This window comes from Aplidium turbinatum, chromosome 5, assembly GCF_918807975.1.
Source record: "Aplidium turbinatum chromosome 5, kaAplTurb1.1, whole genome shotgun sequence".
Classification (NCBI taxonomy): Eukaryota; Metazoa; Chordata; class Ascidiacea; order Aplousobranchia; family Polyclinidae; genus Aplidium; species Aplidium turbinatum.
In genome coordinates, this window is record NC_137476.1 from 13,459,223 (window position 1) to 13,479,919 (window position 20,697).

General features: G+C 37.4%; 1 protein-coding gene across 1 annotated transcript in view; it reads left to right on the forward strand.

Annotated features, from left to right (window-relative positions):
- The window catches only part of LOC145770957 (sushi, von Willebrand factor type A, EGF and pentraxin domain-containing protein 1-like), a 37,534-nt gene that overhangs the window by 15,835 nt on the left and 1,002 nt on the right, over nucleotides 1–20,697 (forward strand). Inside the window, exons 9-20 of the mRNA XM_082582698.1 lie at nucleotides 5,112–5,179; nucleotides 12,438–12,560; nucleotides 13,030–13,218; nucleotides 13,436–13,561; nucleotides 15,367–15,558; nucleotides 16,489–16,611; nucleotides 16,935–17,057; nucleotides 17,245–17,439; nucleotides 17,849–17,968; nucleotides 18,299–18,481; nucleotides 19,735–19,860; nucleotides 20,571–20,693. Coding sequence (XP_082438824.1) covers nucleotides 5,112–5,179; nucleotides 12,438–12,560; nucleotides 13,030–13,218; nucleotides 13,436–13,561; nucleotides 15,367–15,558; nucleotides 16,489–16,611; nucleotides 16,935–17,057; nucleotides 17,245–17,439; nucleotides 17,849–17,968; nucleotides 18,299–18,481; nucleotides 19,735–19,860; nucleotides 20,571–20,693 — 1,691 coding nt within the window. The remainder of the gene's footprint in view (nucleotides 1–5,111; nucleotides 5,180–12,437; nucleotides 12,561–13,029; nucleotides 13,219–13,435; nucleotides 13,562–15,366; nucleotides 15,559–16,488; nucleotides 16,612–16,934; nucleotides 17,058–17,244; nucleotides 17,440–17,848; nucleotides 17,969–18,298; nucleotides 18,482–19,734; nucleotides 19,861–20,570; nucleotides 20,694–20,697) is intronic.

The following is a 20,697-nucleotide window of genomic DNA, read 5'->3' on the forward strand; positions in this document are numbered from 1 at the left end:
TCAACCAGAAGCAGCACAGGGGATTTAGCAACATAAAATCTCTCTAAAAGTAACACTCAGATTTTGCACAGGACCCGCATACATATGTTGCACAGTTGTAGCATTTCTTTCGAGTTTCGTTTTTTTTTTTTTTGGCACAGTTTTGCTAGTAATTTGTTCCTTCTCAGAAAAATGCAGAAGCCCCACTAGCAGTTACAGACTGTTTTGCGAATTGTAGAAGTTGACATGCAGAGGCTCGTCTTTGTTGTTCTACGATGTAACGATAACTTTTCTAATTGCAAGAGAAAGTAACCCATGCTGCCCTAACCCATTCCGATATCTTTAGCTATTACAAATGAATTCAAGCAAATTATATCCAAAAAATTGAAAAATGTTTCCAACTTTGCAATTTTTTTCTCATGTGACTTCATACGACTGCAGCGAATAATCAACTCAATTGATAACAGCACTGAAATTGACTTGATTATAAATCACAAGCAAAATAAATTTCCTCGTGAATACCTGAAAAACAGCTTTATCCTTAATTACCGGTGAATTGACCGATGCGATCATTCTAAGTATAACGATAGTAGGGTAGTTTTATGGTTAAGTAATATTGTTGTCTGAAAACAAACCGACTTAAAAAACGGTTTTGAATAGTTTGACAATCACTCGGCGTTCCTATTCTATATGTTAGGTATAAGTGATACATAAGCAACTGTAAGAGTTCAATTTATTTTTCAGAAATTACCTGCACCGATATTCCTGCACACGAACATGGCACTCGGATACCGCCTGGACCGGTACAATTTAGACCAACAGATGTAGCAACGTTCAATTGTAATGATGGTTATAAAATAGCTGACGGTGTCAGCGCAATGGTAACCTGTCAGGAGAATGGACGTTGGACAAGCACTCTGACCCCACCATGCGTTGGTTAGTTATGATTTATATGGTTGTGAAAAGTTTTGCCCATGATAATAGAGCAGCATTGTTGAATGTTGATACAGTAACATGCCAAGTTTCACAGCGTGGAACTAATTAAAAAAACCAGGGGTTAACAAATTGCTTTTTGTTACTTTCGCCGAGCGACTTAACAAACAAGGCTATGTTGGACGTCGTTGAAGAAAAACGGCTTTGGAAAATCAAAGCCACTTAAGACACAATTTCATCAGTTAAAATAGAAAGTTCAATAGATGTATATTTGTAACAACCTGTCAGTGTCAGCACAAAGTACAACATGTTAATGGTTACGTATTCTTAGATAAATTTTCTATGTGTTATGAAAGCTTGATAGCATTGCTGTATGTCAAGCCGTTTTTGAGTTAGGCTATATGCGTTCAAAGTGCTTTGGTTGAACCGACCCCTCTTTCGTCCACAAGTCAGCTTGCAAAAATGCTCCCAAAAATAGGGTTATTATACAAAAGTAGAGTCAACCAACCCCTTAATTCTACTTTGTAACTCCTTCTCTCCATTTTTCACGTTGAGTTTCGCAACACATGCTGGTTTACACTTTAAAGTAAAAAAAAGACATTTAACGTTAATTTGATGAAAATCTATCGAAACTTGCTTCAAACTAGGTTGCTTCTTGTGCTGTTGAAATCTAGTTGATGGATGATCTGACTACTACTTGACAGTTAGAAATCATAGAACGTCAGGTTAAGGTTTTATAATGGGACGCACATAAATGGAACAGTTTTGTTGGATCAAAATGACTTTTTACAACGTTGGTGTGAATACGTTGAAGAACTGTTTTTCGACAAACGCGGAAACAAACCAGGCATCTCCAAACCCATGGAAGGCCCGCTATTATGAAAGAAGAAGTTAGAATCGCTATTAACAAAACAAAACATTGGAAGGGGGCATGACTAGACAACAAAACTAGACAACATGACTGTACTCGGCAACGTTTCAGTCAAAACCACCGTTAAATAGGGTGTAGACCCAACCACTGAGATCTCAAAAGCTATGACACCGTAAATATTCCTGGTGATATGGTAGGTTCCATGTCCAATGTGTCCATAGCCTTACCAAAGAAAACCGGAGCCACAGAATCGTTACCGTGCAGAACAATCAGCTTTATGAGTCATCTAACAAACATCTTACTTCGAATCATAATGATGAGATTGAGACCAAAATTAAAACCAGAAATATCAACAGGACAGTTTGGATTTGTTGCAGACAAAGAGACCAGAAATGAAATTAAACATTAAAAATGATAATCGTAAGATGATTAGAAAGAAACAAAGATCTGTATCTGTATTTTGTAGACTTTTCTAAAGCTTTTGACAAGGTTCAAATTGCTGAATTATTCCAAATATTTCATTCTTTGATATCGACTGAAAAGACCTCAAAATTACATGAAACCTCTACTGCAAAACAAACAACTGCAATACGTATAAATAGCGATCTTAACGAATTCAAACCGATACGACGGGATGTCCTATCTTCCGATCTCTTCAACGTTTACAGTAAGATAATTTTGAGAGATATCAAAGATATTATGGAGTGAAGGTTGGAGGATAAAACATAACAAACTTGAGATACGCTGATGATACAGTCTTGATAGCAGAATCTGCAAACGATCTGTAGGACTTACCAAATTTTGCTCTCAACAATAAAAGTTAAGCAATGGGTTTAGAGTTAAATGCAAGAAAAACAGAATACATGACTGTATAAAAAAAAAATGTTTCTTATCCAAAATGCAACTTTACACTCAACGGTGTTACAATAAAACAAGTTGACAAATTTAAATATCTTGGGTAGTACATTATAACTTCCGATGATAAAAGTGACACTGAAAAAAGACAATCGCTCTAGCAAAAGACACATTCAGTAAAATCAGCACAGTCTTCAAAAATTATAACAATAAAACCAAAATTAAAATTTTAAATGATATGTGGAATCTAGTTAAACCTACGGATACGAATGCTGGACGATAACCAACGAATGAAGAAAACATTGAACTAGAAATGTGACGTGGTTTCTCAAAAGAATGTTAACAACTCAAAAGAATGGACTGAAAAGAAAAATACCGTAATGATAAAGTTCTGGATTGTGCAAAAACAAAAAAGAGATTAATAACAACAGTTAGAAGGCGTCAAATGGGATTAGTGGGTCATATTCACAGTCATAGAAATTTGGAAAAGTTAGCACTTTTGAGCATGTAACAAGGAAAAAAGAAGCAGAGGTCGGCAAAGATTTTTACACCGTTTCCTTATTACTGATTGCGTAATAGATTTGCTTTGTTTGTTTGCCTCACATATTCGTGTTTTTTTTTTCTAATTCCATCAAATAGTGTATTTACATGTGCTCAGCTAAAGATGTTGTTACAACCTACAGTATGCTCCTCTAAAAGTATAAGTCGGTCAACTTTTTTGTAACACCTTTTATTGACTTATTATTATATTTATCTCGATTGCAGCACCTTCTTGTTAAAAGATAGTCCGTTTTAATCACAAAATGAAGAACCTGAAATGTAGATACTAAACTCATGTACAGCAAACGTTTCGAAAACTATAGTGTCTTCAGCTTTAGTTATATTTGTATATTTTTGAATAGATTAACCAGTCGTTCCAACCATTTTTCTCATAGTCTATTGTTGTTATTGAACTGTTGCCTAAAAGTTAAAAAAAAGTTTTTTGAACCTTTACCAATCATTGTGTAGTATCCAACATGTGTGTGGCGGATAATCCTTGCGATGAAAACGCTGATTGCATTCCGCTTGAGGGAGGTCTAGCTCAGTGCGACTGCAAGGACAGATATGAAGGCACTGGCATAGGACGTGGATCTTGCAGAAGTAAGATTATATTTTTTTAAATTTTCTAAGAACTTGGCTGCAATCAAACAAAGTCTCTCTTTGCTGTCTAGCATACCCTCTTGATTTTGAATTTCAAAACTATGCCATTGCAACTGAGATAATGCAGTTCAACAGCTATTCTAAATTTGTTAAAACTTATGAAGCGTGAAAGCAAATCGCTATCAACATTTCATTGCTTTACAAATTTTTGAACTGACGCTAATTTTATTTGAAAAAAACTATTTTGCTACTAGGAATCACATGCAAATCTCCACCAACTATTAACTTTGGCAAAGGACAAACGACAGACCCGGCTCCATTCCAAGTCGGTACCACCGTAACATATGATTGCTCGGGGGGTTACGTACCTTTCCAAGCCAAAGACAGCATCAAATGCGAGGACAATGGAAAATGGTCGACTCCAACTCCAAGATGTATTGGTAGGAAATGGAAGGCTAAGCACCGACAATATTTTATGCAATTTTTTCTACTTAGATTGTTTTTGAAATAAAGTTACTTTCCTGTCAGCAGAAATGATGTCATTTAATAATTTTTTGAGAATGGCCTTCAACTCGTAATGTGACCATAGTATTTACAAAGGCGTGTGGTAGGTTTGCTATATAACTATGAGTCAGTTTAGGTTCATTTATTCTAATTGTGGTTGTTGCTGTCAGCACACTTGTTATTGCTCCAGGCTGCATTTAGATGAAAACAACGCTGAATTGTAATTTCACTCGGTTGCATTCCGGTTGAACCACCCTTATGTATCATCATGTGCCGTTTCCGAACCGAAGGTTGGCTGCCAATTGCTTCCACACGTCACGTTCTTCCGCTACTCTTTGCTTCTCTGATGTTTGACAAGTCACCTTACTTTTTTGCATCATCTTCTCAAGTTCATCTCCTTCTTCCCTTGCACCTCTTTCCGTCCACTATACTTTCAATAACTTTATGTACAGTATAAGCACGAAAATTGCTGTCATTGACCAATTAAGGCAATAACTTATCAGTCACTGTAATTAAATTTCCAATTACTATTTTACCTCTTGCTAAATATGAAAATATTACAAGGAAGATCTTTTTGTATAAATGGTAACGCGGAATCGTATACTATAAGTCAAAGCTTTTATGTTTTATATATTTGTGAATGGGGATTTTGACCTGTTTTTGTACGTGTTTTATACGTTGCTAAGTTTAGAAGTACTGTAGCATACAAGCACATACTGCGAGAACTTGTTCTTGTTCTAGAACTTGTTCTTAATGGTTTCATATTTCCACTAGATGATAATGAATGCGAACCAAGCCGAAGAAGTTGCGATCGAAATGCTGAATGTAGAAATACAGATGGTAGCTTTATCTGCACTTGCAACAGTGGCTACACTGGGGACGGAACCACATGTCGAAGTACGTCACAATTATTCAAGTGTTTTACATTTTAACGCAAGCCAGCTATTCTTAAACTGAAAAATGTTTTTATTGTATGTTATGCCAAGTTACTATTCATTTAAGATAATAATACGTTCTGCATCAGCAATGTGCATAAAGTATACCACGGCTACGAGTATACAGTACTGCATAAAGCAAAAGCATGCATTATTATCGGGCTGGAAAACGTACCTTCCAAAAGTGTTTAGTGATGTAATTAAAAAAAATGGCCGCTAGTCCCCCTTTGCCCTTAAATGGGCAAGTGGTGTGAAGAATCTCTGGGTTCTAAATAATGTCCATATAATTCCAACAAAAATTTTGGAATGTGGATAGAATGTTAAATGCAGGAAATGTGAAGGAAAAGAACTGAAATAGTGAAATATGCGCAAAAATGAAAAAAAAGAGGGTACATGCAAAGCAGCTGTGACAAAAAGTGGTTTACCGGTTCCACATCAAAATTGAAAAACAGAAAATATCAATAAATTAAAAAAAATCCTGATTGAACTATTACAAAACATATTGCAAGTTGTTAATACAGTACATCTTGCACAAGTCATATAATATACTGTGTATGGCCAGGTGCGCAGCCAGCACAAAATTTCGTCGGATGGACCAAATTAGTATAATTGCACATGCCTGTGAGTTTTTGCCGAAAGCAACGTACACAGCGGGAGTCTGGGGGACAGGTGTACGGTTACGTAAAAACAAACGTTCGACATTACAGTAGGCTACCGGTAAGAAAACGTTAAACAACAAAATTACATATCCCACTGCCCCTGACTACTGTTAGCAGCGAAGGTGTTGCGTGACTATAAATGCCACATAAATTTTATCAAAGTAATGCATTTTCTTTTGATAAGCTTTTCTACAGCTTTTTAAAATATTTTGGGGAGCCGGAATTGTCCTCTTTGCCCCCCCCCCTCCTAACTACGCCCTGTGTATGGCAGTAGCCTATACTTCGAAACGAAGATTGTAGTTCAGAGTCATGTCATTTGCAAGCTCTCCGATGGCTAAAAGTTCGATGCGTGAGTGACTGGCGTGCGCTGAGCAATGGTAACATGTAAAGCCAGCCACCGGTGATGATAACAGGGGAAAGTGGTGAAACCACAACGACATAGCCGTAGGAGAGTAAAACCTTTTGGGGGGCAAACAAAATTTTACCAAATTTTTCAAACTTTGTCTTTACAAAAATGTTTCCAGAAAAGTAACATTACTCAATTGCTGAGGTAGTGTAATGTAATAACTCCACAGGCATCAACTTGGCCGTGTACGAAAACACAAGAAAAAAAACGTACAACAAACAAGGCTGAATTAATTTAACCATTCATAGACCTCTCTGTGACCCAATTAGATAAGCCAAAATGATTAAGACTTTCTTGTCTTGATTAAGACTTGTCTTGATTAAGACTTTCTTGTGGTACAAAATAATATATATATATCAGGCCTACAAGGATTCACCAACAATTTGAACCGAGATTTTCAGCAATAACTAGACAACAGTGGCTGAATATCTATGTCGTCAGATTATATTGAAAATCTCCAGCCCAATTGCAATAACAGGCCAGAACAAAAGTAGCTCAATTTCTTCATTATAACGATACTCCAAAGAATCACTGTTTGAAAATTTGCGTTGAAAAAAAAACATGCTTATTTAAGCCTATTTATCAAACCAGTAACATTACTTAATTCATGCTATTTCAAACCCTGCAGCCTGAAAAGAATTTTGATAGTTTATAATACTATGCGCATCAAACTTGCACCTTTGAGCAAAACTACTTTTATATATCACAAATATTAATATCATAGATAATGTTCTTTCAGAACATCATCACAAAGATATTCTAACTTCAAAATCACTACAGTACATAATTGCAACCACTAAAGAAAAATGACCTAAGTTATAGGTAGGCTAATATCTTCAAACTTAATGCTTGCCAAAAATATAAACCACATTACCAACAGCACCGACGCACCGTCTACATTGCCTGATGCATCAACTGCATGAATTGGATGACAAAACAGCATATGTAGGCCTAATAAGCTACTTGCCTTTATATTTGATCATTGTTGCTATAATAGGCTACTGTGTTATAGATGGTAAACAGCTGAGCATATTGACCCTAGGACAGGCAAAGACAAACAGCAGATTATACAAAACATCTTTATAGAAAACAGTTAAACCGTACTCACAAAAACATGAAATCAAATGCTAGAAAATTTACCAATTGTTTTCATTTAATATACTTTTTCACTTTGTGCAGGCCAATAGTTAGTTGCTGGGATCAAACACTCACAAAAGTGGTGTAGGTCTAGTAGGGCCTAGGCTATAGGCTATGCGGCCTCACAACTGTTGATTTTTAAAATTTATGACAAATGTTTAACTTTTTTGGCCATATTTAAAAATGATAAGCTATCTTTGTAGTATTTAGGCTAAGTAGAGTTTTGTGAGCATAGCATTCCTGTTGGTAAGATTGATTGGTCCAATAAGGGATATCTTTGCCCAAATATTTTTACAAACAACTACATCAGTAGGATACAGAAAAAAAAGCAAAAAACCTCATAAGGTTGCCAGTAGGCTACCCAGCAGGGTTTCAAAATCTTACTGATAAAGAAGTGTACGCTAGTGTGTAATGTACACCCTAACGAATATCTGTAAAAAGCTTACTTTAGTTCTCCTGCTCCCCATCTCCTACGGCTATGCACAACAACATTGTTTTTTTACCAAGAATGTTTTGAAGCCTAGGCTACTTTCTAAATGAACACAGCAAGGCTGATATCGAAAATTCATAGGAAAATCGCATGGTCTCTTACTTATATAAAATAAAGTTGATTTTACAGTATTTGAGGAAGCTTATTTGAAGATGGTCTAGCACAGCGCTCCCCAACCTTTTTTCTATCACGAACAGATTTTAAAAATAACATAGCCTCGCGCAGCGGCGATAGAAAAAACGAAAATTGACTTGGGAAGGTACAATTTTTTATAGCGCATCAAACAGACTTTTAGCAAGATTCGTAAAATAAAATCGACAATGTAAAAGTCGAGATCGGAAAAAGAAAGTAGTTTCGCAGGAGGTCTGGGAGAGTTGCCTCCAGAAATGCTGACTAATTATCCTTGTCTTGATCGCTTTTAGGCCCAATAATGTGTTTTGAATACACACTTATGTAGTTGAGTAACATCATCAAGCTAAAGCTGGATTTCTTTATAAGTTTGTGACAAGCTTCAATTAAAAGTGGAGGCTACTTTTTAAATATTTTTTCTTTCACGACTACACAGAGATTTTAACAATTTATTTGCTAAAGGTGTGTATACTGTATAGTATTGTTTAGGTTTTTAGTTTAGTTTTGAAAATCTGTCTGAGCTCCACACCTATAAAGCTTATGCAAAGCACATTTTACCTCATACCTCTATTAACACTGAAATAATTACAGTACTTCGCAGATGCCGAGTATGATAGGTCATGGTTGCATATGTTGAACAAAAGGAGAGCCCTGACAAATCCCTGAAAGAAGTCATTTTTAAGGCGTCATAACCTGTTTAGTTTGCCACTTCTGGTAGTGAGGGTAAAACGCATGTTGTAAACAAGCTTTATGATAATGCATACCATGTGCCTGTGCCCTGTTCGAGCACAAGTGGATCAGTTTGCCAGTGAGGCCTTGACGCCATACGGTGTTGTAGGAGGCTGCGAGGTCGAGAAACCCAGCACAGGCCTCTTTCTTGGCTACAAAGCAATCTTCGAGGTCTTGGGCTAAAAGAGTGACTACTGACTAAGTCTACAGTGGATCTTCCCCGTTGAAAACCAGTTTGTTTCTGGGACATGGTTAGACCTGTTCAAAATTCAGCAGTTTTCAAATTTTATAGCCTCTCGCATTGCCTCCCATGGTTTTGATCATGAGAAATTCGAAAATGATAACCATTTTGCACTCGTATGACGGGGTGCTCTGCCTCAAGAGGCAACATTTTTATTTTTGCCAAAATCACCTATTTTGAACTGTTAAGTCATGATCCTGACGATTGAACTATTTATTTCAACTGACAAAACTTTCATCTAGTGTCTTACTGATGCCTCACAAGTAAAAATCAACTTCTTCATATTTGGCATGATTTTGAGAAGCGTGGAGGGATTAAGAAGGTTAAGAAGCTGCATTTAGCGCCACTAGTGGTAAAAATGTATTTTGCTTATTTCAGACAACCTATACAAATCTTTTGAAATATTGCAATGGGTCTAGTCTGACACAAAGAGAACTGAGATTGATTTCTGACAATGACATCAAGATGACGTCATAAAAGTCATCCTAAAACTTAAACTCGCACAATAGCGATCTATTAAAAGAGAAGAGATTAGCTCATTACTCTAGCCCAGTGGTTCTTAACCTTTACTAACCTGCCGAACCCTTACGCCAGTCTGCAAGCTTTCGTTGAAACCCCAAATTTTCGCTAAGTTACAAAAACAAAAATGTACCACATTTAATAGTATTAGTGAATCAATGAGACTTCTGTTGCCGTTTTTTCTGAGACCAATAGTGAGATTCGAGGCGTTGATCTCGGAAACAGCAATTCTCATGTCATTTTCGCATGGAAGCCGGTATCGTTTTTTTTTTTTTTGCTTTAACATCCACCAGAATAGAAAACACATGCTTGCATAAATAAGTGGTTACGAATGGCATAAAAGCTTCAAGGGCAACTTTTGTAATAAGAGGATAACTTTGCATTTGTTGGCACCAAAACGGTTGAAGATTTGTTGTGCTATGTTTCTTTTTTGCATCTCGCTTTGTTGAAGCTCGATAATGTTATCTAAGTAAGGAATGTTTATATCTGCTGTTAAAGTATCATAAGCAAATGGTTGACGTATCCATGCTGGATATTACTTTTGTTCAGGAAAGTAGTTTAGAAATAAATTTTGCAACTTCTGCAAATGCTCAGTAAATACTGGCTTAAGCCTCTGAACTTCTACAACTTCGCCATCAATTGCTGTATCGGAACCATACTTACTACCTCGTCCAGACGTGGAAAGTTAGCGAAGTTGTTATGTTCTAATCGCTGCCACCACAACAGCAATTTTCTTTGAAAAGCATTTACTGTTCAGCTTCTATTACATTTTTACTACTTCCTTGCATTTGGTAATTCAGCTGATTGAGAGCACCAAAGATGTCAACCAAATAAGCCAAAGTAAGGATAAAACTTGTCCTCAAAGTTTTTTGAATGCCGATGGTTGTGACTTTCCAAGAACTCCAATAATTCTGTACGCAAAGCAAAAACGCGATTCATCACTTTTCCCCTCGATAGCCATCGTACTTCATTGTGATTCAAAAATATTTCCAAAAATATTCGTTGATATACCATTCGTAGGCGTGTGTTAATGTTTCAGAGGACGTTCGCACCGAACCCCTGAAACAGCTTTGTCGAACCCTAGGGGTTCGATCGAACCCAGGTTAAGAACCACTGCTCTAGTCTATAAGATAAGACAGTAAAAATAGTAGGCTACATTGCGTTATTGCTACTTTCCATCCCTGTCAAACTGAAAAAAGTGAAAACAATTGTACTGGGCAAATAAGAAACAAAACTCACTCTGAATGAAAAACTGCAACTGTAATATCGACACTACCGTTTTCAAAGCAGACTAAATTTCCTGCATAAAAATAATGCTCAGTAAATAAATTACAGCTCAACATTACTAAAATACACTTACAAAAACAATGGTATACAATGTTACTGCTTCAAACTTGGTTGCTTTGTAACTTGGTGAATGGTAACATGATTGAAGATGAGACCGTTGAATAGTCTTCCAGCGCAAAATTTTTATGGTCAAAACCATGGGAAACAATACAAGAAGCTAAATAATTTGAAAGATTTTAAATTTTGAACAGATCTAGGCATGGATGAGTGTACAGTTGATTCGACTCGAGTGTAGATGAAGTGTTCGAAGAGTTTGAAAATAATGCAGAGAAGAGATATCGGTTGATGGCTGTTGTGAAGTAGTTTATTAAGATGGTACGGGCATGTGTAAGAAAGAAGAAAGTTTTTTTTCTGCAAAGACAAATCAACTTTGAAAGTAGATGGGAGGAGAAAACGAGTACGTCCATAGCAAACATGGAAAAAACAGAATGAGGCAGAAAAAATTGGGTTGAAAGAAGATGAACAGAATGAGATAGAGATAAGTAGTGAAGACAAACGCTTCAAACAAAGAATCGGCCATCCCTCTGGTGGTGGGGACAATACCGAATTTAGATTATGATGATGTATAAGCTTTTCCAATTTTGAAACGTTGTAGGAGTGAACTGAGAATTCTATATGTTTGATGAAATTTCTATCTGTAACTAGTGATGCACCGGAGGCAACATTTTGCATGGAGGCCAGAAGCAGGATGTTCCGGCTAGAAAATGTCAACTTCAGCCTTTCTTAATATCTAATGTTTAACCAAACGGTTCTTGGCAGTGGCGTTGACAGGGAGGTCCAGATGGTACTTTTAGACCAGGGATGATTTTAGGGGCCCGTCACCTTTCCAAGGGGCTTGGGAACTTGAAGAAACTACTTCGTATTTTTTGGATATATTTGCATTTTTCTTAAAAGTGTCTAAATTTGGGACCTGAGAGTCTTATTGGTACAAGGCCCAAGTTATTCTCTCAACGGCCCTGGTTGTTGGTACACCACTCTCATCCAGCACTGAAGCGATAACCAGACACTCTTAAAAAATTGCTTTATAGCAATGCTTGCGGTTCTATAGAAGGGTTCATTTAGGAGTAAACATTTGGGTAGATTTTACATTTGGCTATATTTTCTATCCACCTGATGTAGTAGTATTGTTTAGAAAATATTGAAAAATTTAATTGACTTATTAAACTCATTTTCATCTGACATATGCATTTAAGACCAATGTTACAGCCAATATGTGTAATTGTGTATCCTATCCTCGAATCACTGCAATACCACAATGATACATTAAATAAAATTTACCCCAGGCTAGAAACGTGACTACAACTACACACACAGTTGGCTCACATACCTCCGGCTTGGGACCCGACCTAGGCCTACTATCACCTCCGGCCTGGAGCCGGAGTTTGGCCGGAGCCGGAGGCTGTTCCATCACTGTTTGCAACCAGTTTTTCAATTTCTGCGATGGTAGTAATTAGGACCAGTTTGATTTTTTTTGTTTCTAACGATTACGTCAGTAGGTATACTGTTTTATGTACAGTATAATCACAACGTAGGATAATGGTTACTGATATTGTTTGTTTTCAGATGTCAATGAGTGCCTCACCAACCAAGCACAGTGTCGTGACAACTCCGACTGCAAAGATGTGGCAGGGAGCTATCAGTGTCCATGCAAGACAGGCTTCCAAGAACATGGAAAAATATGCCGAAGTTAGTTTAAATGTCACATTTTGAAAGTTGCGTTTGCAATCGAGGTTACTTTTATAAGTTTTGCTAAGCAAACGCTCTCTACTGTATTGTGATAAATTTTAAAGCAAATTAATCTTCTGTAAAACTACAATATTACTTTTCACAAAATTCCGCACAAACCACTGCAATGAAACCATGTACGGTAGCCTATCAGCTAATGTCTGCTGGAAGAAATTTTTCTTTAGAAAAATTACTGGTATATCTCCTTTTCATCAAACTCATTATCTTGTTTAATCAGACAAAAGTTTTCGCCATGGCACTGGCAAAGCTCATTTTACTCTTTTTAATGAGTTTGTCTGCTTAACATTTTTTTTTTCTTTTCAGCAGGGTCGGCTACTCAAAGTACACTATAGCTCGCAGAAAAAAATAAATTACAAGCATTGGGTAGGCTACGGTATGAAGTTTTGAACCACGTTGTTCGCTATTACAGAAATCACTTGCAACAATTTGCTTCCGCATGAGCACGGGACGCGTAATCATCAGACTCAAACTGTTTTCATCCCGGATGACACAATCAAATTTTCATGCAATCCCGGTTATAAAATCAAAGATGACCAAAGCGCTTTTGTTAACTGCTTAGATTCTGGAAAATGGTCGTCCACAGTTCCTGAATGTGTTGGTACGATATTTTTTATTTTATAACATTTGAAAAGAGTGTATTTTATGGTAACACCATTTCTGATTGGGTTTACCCTAAGACTATGTCGATGTAGTCTCCACACTGTTTAGTTAAATTTAGCAACTGAATTTCAAATTTGCCATTTATTTATCAGTTTTATGTCGAGACTAGCTACCCCGGCTAAAACATATAAACAAGTATTCGATTCTTTTTTCAGTTTCAAACGAATGCGTAGCTGATAACCCGTGTGGAATAAACGCTGTTTGCAAAACTGTCGGCGGGTTCGCCGAATGTTCATGCCCCTCTGGTTACAGAGGGCAAAACCCACGCGTATTTTGTGAAGGTAAGAAATACTTTCTATTTTTGAACATTGTGCGCAGAATCAGCACGCGTGGGCAGAATAGTGGACAAGTTTTTTTTCTTTCTACATTGGTTTAACCTTTTTTATGAAATAAAATACCGGTAAAACCCTTAGCTAATTTGCTGCAGTGACTATTCATTTGTGTTGCCAGCATTTCAGCTGTAGGGTACCTATGTCACGATTAGTGTGTTTAGCTTAGGCGGCGAGCTATATTTTGTGTCCTTGAGTGTATGTTATTTTTAATAGCTTAATGTTTACTTGTAATTATGGATCCGCAACTAGTTGTGGCCCACGAACGACGCCAGAATGATTGTAATGCGACGTAATTCATGTTTTCTGCTTATACTCCAACTGTGGAAAGTGTCAGTGCCAAACGTATTGTCAACTGTGATTTATTGCTATTGACATTGCTAAACTACTCTCTTAATTTGATTCACTATAAAACCACTCAAATTTTGCTTATAGACGTTTGGTTACCCATTATTATAATTGTAGAAGTGAACAAAAAGACAGCAACGTTTAAAAGTAAGCTAAATTTGTTTGTAGATATGTCGACAGAAATAAAGTAAACGCTGTTTGGCGTTTTAGTTAGTTTGAAAGCTCTGACACACCTACAACCTACTCACCACCATCTAAATTCGGTTTTGTCCTCCACTAGTGGAAGTGGCCGATGCTTCCCTTACAACGATTGCCTTCATTCCTACTCTCCATCCCGTTTTGTCCATTGCATCTTTTTTCAGTCCGCCTTTGTCTGTCCTTTCTGAAGAATAAGGTCTTTCCATGTTGTGTTTGGACGTCCCCGTTTGCTCTTCCCCTCCACCTTTCAAGTTAATGCCTTTCAAAGAAAACTTCCTTCCTCCCTTCTTAGTACATGTCCATACCATCTTACTCCTTTTACCCTTGCAAGTTGTTGAATCGTCTCCCTCATCTCTAGCATATCAATCAGTTTTTCAATCGTTTTTTTGTCTTCTGATTTTTACACCACACATTGCTCTTACCATTGCCCTTTATGTTCTTTCCCGAATAGCCAGTTCACTCCTTCGTTAGCATCCTTGTCGCGCCGCTGTACAATATTGCAGGCCGTACACAACTCCGATAGACTCTCCCTTTTATTTTTAATGAAAACCTTTTTCTCGTATAACATTTTCCCACATTCCCTGAGCTTTGCCCAACCCAGGCTTGCCCTTTCAGTCACAGCTGCTTCGCATCCATCGCTTCCATTTATTTGGTCCCTCAAATAACAGACGTTGGTCACTCTTTCAATTCCATGACAGAAACTTTCCTCACAATCCTCAGCTATATATTTTCCTTTATTGTATTTCCCACAAATAAAACAATTTTCCAATCTTGCTGTAGCTCTCCTAGCATTGACAAGTCTGATAACTGCAATAAATCCATTATCATTCATCATATTTCCTCAATTTAAAGTTTAATAAACAAAACACTTAATACAGCTGAGAGTAAACATATTGCTTCATTTATGTTCAAGTTAACCTCTAGCTTACATGAGGAGATTACAAACCAAATACCCCATGTAACTTAAATATCCACGCAACTGAACAGTTTGCTGCATGCCTCCAAACTGCTCGAACACACAGTTGTCTGACTGACGACAACAATGACGGTCCGAGGGAGTGATTATTCAACGAGCAACCACCCAAGTCACAGTCGCAAGGTGAAGCATTAGGAAAGATTAGGCGGAAGCTATCTACAACAATAAGTTATCTCACAATCGAGTTAAACATATAGGCCTAATAAACATTGGCACATAATCTTGATTTGTGCAGAAATTACTTGCGAAGATCCACCAAAGGTTGAAAATGCTGAAATTCTCACAACACAAAAGCCTTTGTATGATGTTGGCAACTCGATTCGGTACAAATGCAACAATGGCTTCGAGTTTCCTCCTGGCGTAAGTGGAGTGATAAAGTGTCAAGATGGCGACAATGGCTGGTCCGTTCCTACTCCGACGTGTGTTGGTAAGTTTGATGTTTTGACACAAAAATATAAATACATCAACATTTGTTGATGATAAAACGTGCTGTATTTGTACTTTTTGTTGTTAACCATTAGTAAAATTTAAGCTTATTATTTTTAATAACTGATACTTTCATGCATGCATTGATGAGGAATAGGACACAAGCTCAGGCTATCGCTTCATTGTTTATTCATTGCATAGTATTTATGAATACCAAGTTGGGTTGTCTAAAACTCTATTGCTTGCAAGCATGTGATTTTGATTGGAAGTCAAATTTGCTTGCCTGATTGATTGCATCTTTATCCACGGATGGAAAAAGCTTCTTTGAGAGCACAATCCTGGCAGTTTTGGATACTTGTAGACTGTAGAGGCTCTGAACCACTTACGCAGGCCCGCTTACCGAGACCGACAGATTAAATTTTCCGATTGTTAAAGTCTTGTTGCCGAGGAATTATTCCATCCATTAGGTGCCGCTGAATGGAGAGCAGTCCTTAACGTGCGTTGCTCAAGCGCATACCCCGAGAGTTAAGGCTTTTGACAAGTGGCTAATTTATTGGTCAATGAGATTTGCCTAAGACCTGGATTATGCCAACGTAGATTGTGCGGTAGACGGTTGTGACATGAACCTGGTATTTATTACTGCACAGTGCACATAGGCTATATATTATCAACTTACTTTACATTCAGATATTAAAGAGTGCGATCCTAAATTGGCTACATGTGACAGCAATGCCGAACTGTTGTGGCATGGACCTGGTATTTATTACTGCACAGTGCACATATATATTATCAACTTACTTTACATTCAGATATTAAAGAGTGCGATCCTAAATTGGCTACATGTGACAGCAATGTCGAACTGTTGTGGCATGGACCTGGTATTTATTACTGCACAGTGCACATATATGTTATCAACTTACTTTACATTCAGACATTAAAGAGTGCGATCCTAAATTGGCTACATGTGACAGCAATGCCGATTGTGAAGATACTGAGGGTAGTTATAAATGCACCTGTCGACAAGGCTACAGCGGAAATGGGATTACTTGCCGCGGTGAGATATCGTAGCGTAGCTGTAATAGATGAAACAACGTTATACAATCAGGCTCTAACGCTGATAGAAAATTCGCTTTGTTGCGCTACAAAGCCTCATGAGCTCATTTCACTATAAAAAAAGAAACAATAAACTGTTTAACAACAAACCAGAATACTGTGCATCACCAAAGAAGCAGCTCAACCTGTTTTGGTCACGCAATGAACAACGATCTTATATGGAATGCAGCCTAATACGTGAAAAAACTGCTCTAAAAACTAAATTTAGAATTATAGCAACAGCTAACTTCAATAAACTCCCTATACTTATAAATGTTTTTGCAGATGTGAACGAATGTGCAAGCAGTACTCACAACTGTACTTCTAACTCCAAGTGTTTGAACAACCCAGGGAGCTTTGTATGCAATTGCAATAGAGGATACAGAAAAGTTGCTGGAAATTGTGCGAGTATGTTGAAATTGATAAACATTGTGGTTGTTTCGACTACGTTACGTATGGGTAATGTAGTCCAACCGCATCTGGTAGGCTAGGTAGCCTATAGCCTACTCACTGTATCTACTGACTACTGTATTTAAACAACATAGTGATTTCTTCTGCAGCGTCATTAATTTGAAAGATCTTTAACTTTCGACAGGAATAACTTGTGGCAGCGTTGACAAACCTGAATTTGGGAACCGGACCGATCCACTGGAAGACTCATCGTACGGGGTCGGAGAAACAGTATTCTTCAGTTGTGATCCCGGGTACAAAATCGGTGACCAATATTCGACAACAATTTATTGCCAAGAAGACGGATCTTGGGATGGAAATACAGAGCCAGAATGTGTTGGTAAGTCAACTCATATAATTTGCGTGATTTTGTTTAAAAGAGCTACCGGTATTTTCTAATTTTTTTACAAAGCGAACCCTTTCGAAATCGCTGGTTTTCAAAAGAATTCCGAATTTACGCAGGCCTACTGTTTTGTGTTTTCTTTTTAAACGGTTACTGCGCTACTTACATTTGCTTGTAGGTTGTTCCTTATTCATAGGAGAGTAACCAACTCAATCCTATGCAGTGGTCACGAATAATACCTATCAGCCTTTTTCCCTTCTTTTTCAGGCAGGAAAAGTGAAATTTGTAGTTGTCATGTAGAAATGTTGATACACAAATGAGAATAGGCTTTTAAACTAGCTCGTGGTTGATACATTCATATTTGTTCAATTATGCTGATTGCTGACTAATATCATTTTTGTTGCAGTCGTTAACGAATGCATAGCAAAGCGGCCATGTGATTCACACGCCGACTGCAGAATGAGTGAAGGAATGGCAGTTTGTAGGTGTGCGTCTGGTTTCCAGGGCGACGGGCGATCATGCCGACGTAAGAAATCCGCCATTATTATCAATAACTATTAGTCTTTGTTGAGAGATTTTTAGATCGGTTATAGCCTAATAATCATTCGCTATCTCCGCTTGCAGCAGATTGCGCATCAACATGGGTTACTTGACAGGGTTCCATGTGATTTTGTATCTGTAGCCTATCTGATTCTAGATCGGGTTATGATGTTTTAAATTTCTTGTTTTTTAAAGGCATTAGTCATAAAAAGGATTTAACTTTAAATTTTAAAACAAATCGCAGGAAAATGATTATATAATACCGTACTTGCTGTGTTTAAGATATGCATTTAGCCTACCTGTTTTTCATCATTAGAGATCCAGTGTCAAGACCCATCCACTATTCACAATGGTTTCTTTGATCCAACACCCGAAGGCCCTTTCTTGATGGGAAGTCCTGTTCATTATAGCTGCCGTAAAGGGTATAAACCGTTGTCATCCACAACAATGATAACTTGTGGGGCGGACTCCCAATGGTCCACTCCACCGGTTTGCGGTGGTACGTCGGTTTATGTATTTGTTTATTTTTACCTGCATCTTAGATCTATGCCTTGCAATGAACAAAAAGAAATGACTAAACATTCAGTCAGGTAGACTATTTATAGAAGTAGCCTACAGGATGCCAAACTACTTGCCAAGTGAAGGGTATTTCCACATGTTTAGTAAAAAATATATGTTGAAGCAATGGTCACGCCGAAAGCTTGCCTTTTCAAAACTAGTCTAAAGCTTGAAGTTGCACAAAGCTAATTTGAGGCAATAATTTGTAGTTATGTTATCTTGCAATGAGATCACAAATTTACTTACAAAACTCAGCCTAAGAAGAGATTACAGATTGAAAAAAAAACTCATTACCAATCATTTACAAATTACACAACTTTAAGCACACCTCTGTATAGCTTCATGTTTCAATTGCTAAAACATTTTACTTCTTTTAAGGTTATACAAGCTTAAATTCTATGTGTAGGACAGGTTAAATTTGGAAGAAATATGATAGTTTGATGTGTGGATAACAAATCGCTTGAGATTAATTTTGGAATAGTTTTTCACAGAAAATTTGAAAACCATTTGGCAACACTTGCTTAACGCACCCTTTGCTGGACGGTAACAGCTAGAACATCCCACAACTAAGGCGAAAGAGCCACGCAGCTTGAGTCCTGTCTTTGTCATGAGTTACCAAGGGGGGTGGGGGGACTTGTATACCTGGGACTGGTATATAAGTCCACCCACCCCCCTTGGTAACTCATGACAAAGACAGGACTCAATGGACATGGCTCTTTCGCCTTAGTTGTGTGATGTTCTAGTTGTTACCTTTCTGGACAAGTAGTTGAACTTGAACAATCCGATTGTACTTTTATGAATCTTTGCATTTTGAAAATGATTCAAATATTCGACGTGAGAATGTATTGGAAGCAAAGGTTTCAGACAACTATAGCCTAGTCCTTTGCAGTCTTTATATTAAGACGGCAATGTGCTTAAGTTAACACGGCTTCTTTGTTGTCACTTGCGTTTATCTTTAAGTAAGTTTAAATTTTTACTTAACATTATAATACAATAATTGTAATAGATTGAGCTTCGCTTTTAGCAGCAAGATCATTGCTTTCTTCACAAATGCAGAATGACCTATTCAGCCTGATGCTGCGGGTTTGCTGTAGACAGCAGCTGAAGGTCTCACAGCCAACTCGCAGTACTAGGCTAAAACAGTTTAACAGGTCGTTTGTATCTACATTTGTGAAATATAATAATTGTTTGTAGACATTGACGAGTGCCTGTCGTCGAACAACCCTTGTAACCTAAATGCTGACTGCACCAACGCTGACGGCTCGTACAGTTGTCAGTGTCGTTTTGGCTTCGAAGGGGATGGGAAATCAACATGCCAAAGTGAGTTGCAAAGCTTAAGTTATATTAAAAAATAGTGCGGAATTAGCATAAGTAATACAAAATGAAAAGCGTAAGTTTAAGGTGACGAATATACACAGGTCGTGCCAACGTACAGCTTCAAATTTAACTGGAGGCCGATCTGCTAGTAACCAAAGTCGGTAGTATAAGTTGATAGTTTGATTAGTAGCTAATGAATACTGTATAGGCTAGTCTTTGTGGTATTTCGATTCACTTTTGTGCTATTGGTACCATACAATTAATGAACTAGATTTTGGCACTTGTTCTAGAAATTTGAAGATCAACTGGTAATAGGCCTACTGGTAATGGGAAAAGGTTTGCAATTTTTTACTATAAATATGAGAGTTTTGTAGTGATTTTAGATGCAGTGATTACCTTTTGGCAATTTTGAGGTGATAATTACATCAACTTCCGGGTTTGCACGTTAGTAAGGTCTGTGGATATGGATCGCTATGACTTAAAACAAAGGCTACAGCTAAGGATATTGGAGGACACTGCTAATCAGATATTGACTTTAAAAATGATCAGCTTTCTTTGTAACATGCAGTTACCTTCCAAATGTAGCTGACCTCTTCTGGATGCTGAGATATTGCAATGTTTGGCCAGCTGGAACTCAAATTACAAAGTCGTAAATAGTTCAGCCAATAAGCAGCTTGAGCACTTTGAAAACGGCACTAATATTTATATTTCAGATATAGATGAATGCACGACGGGTGATTATATATGTCCAGAAAACGCTAAATGCCTTGATAACTATGGAAGCTACGTTTGTGTGTGTAAAGACGGATACGAAGCCAACGGAGATGCGTGCAGAAGTAA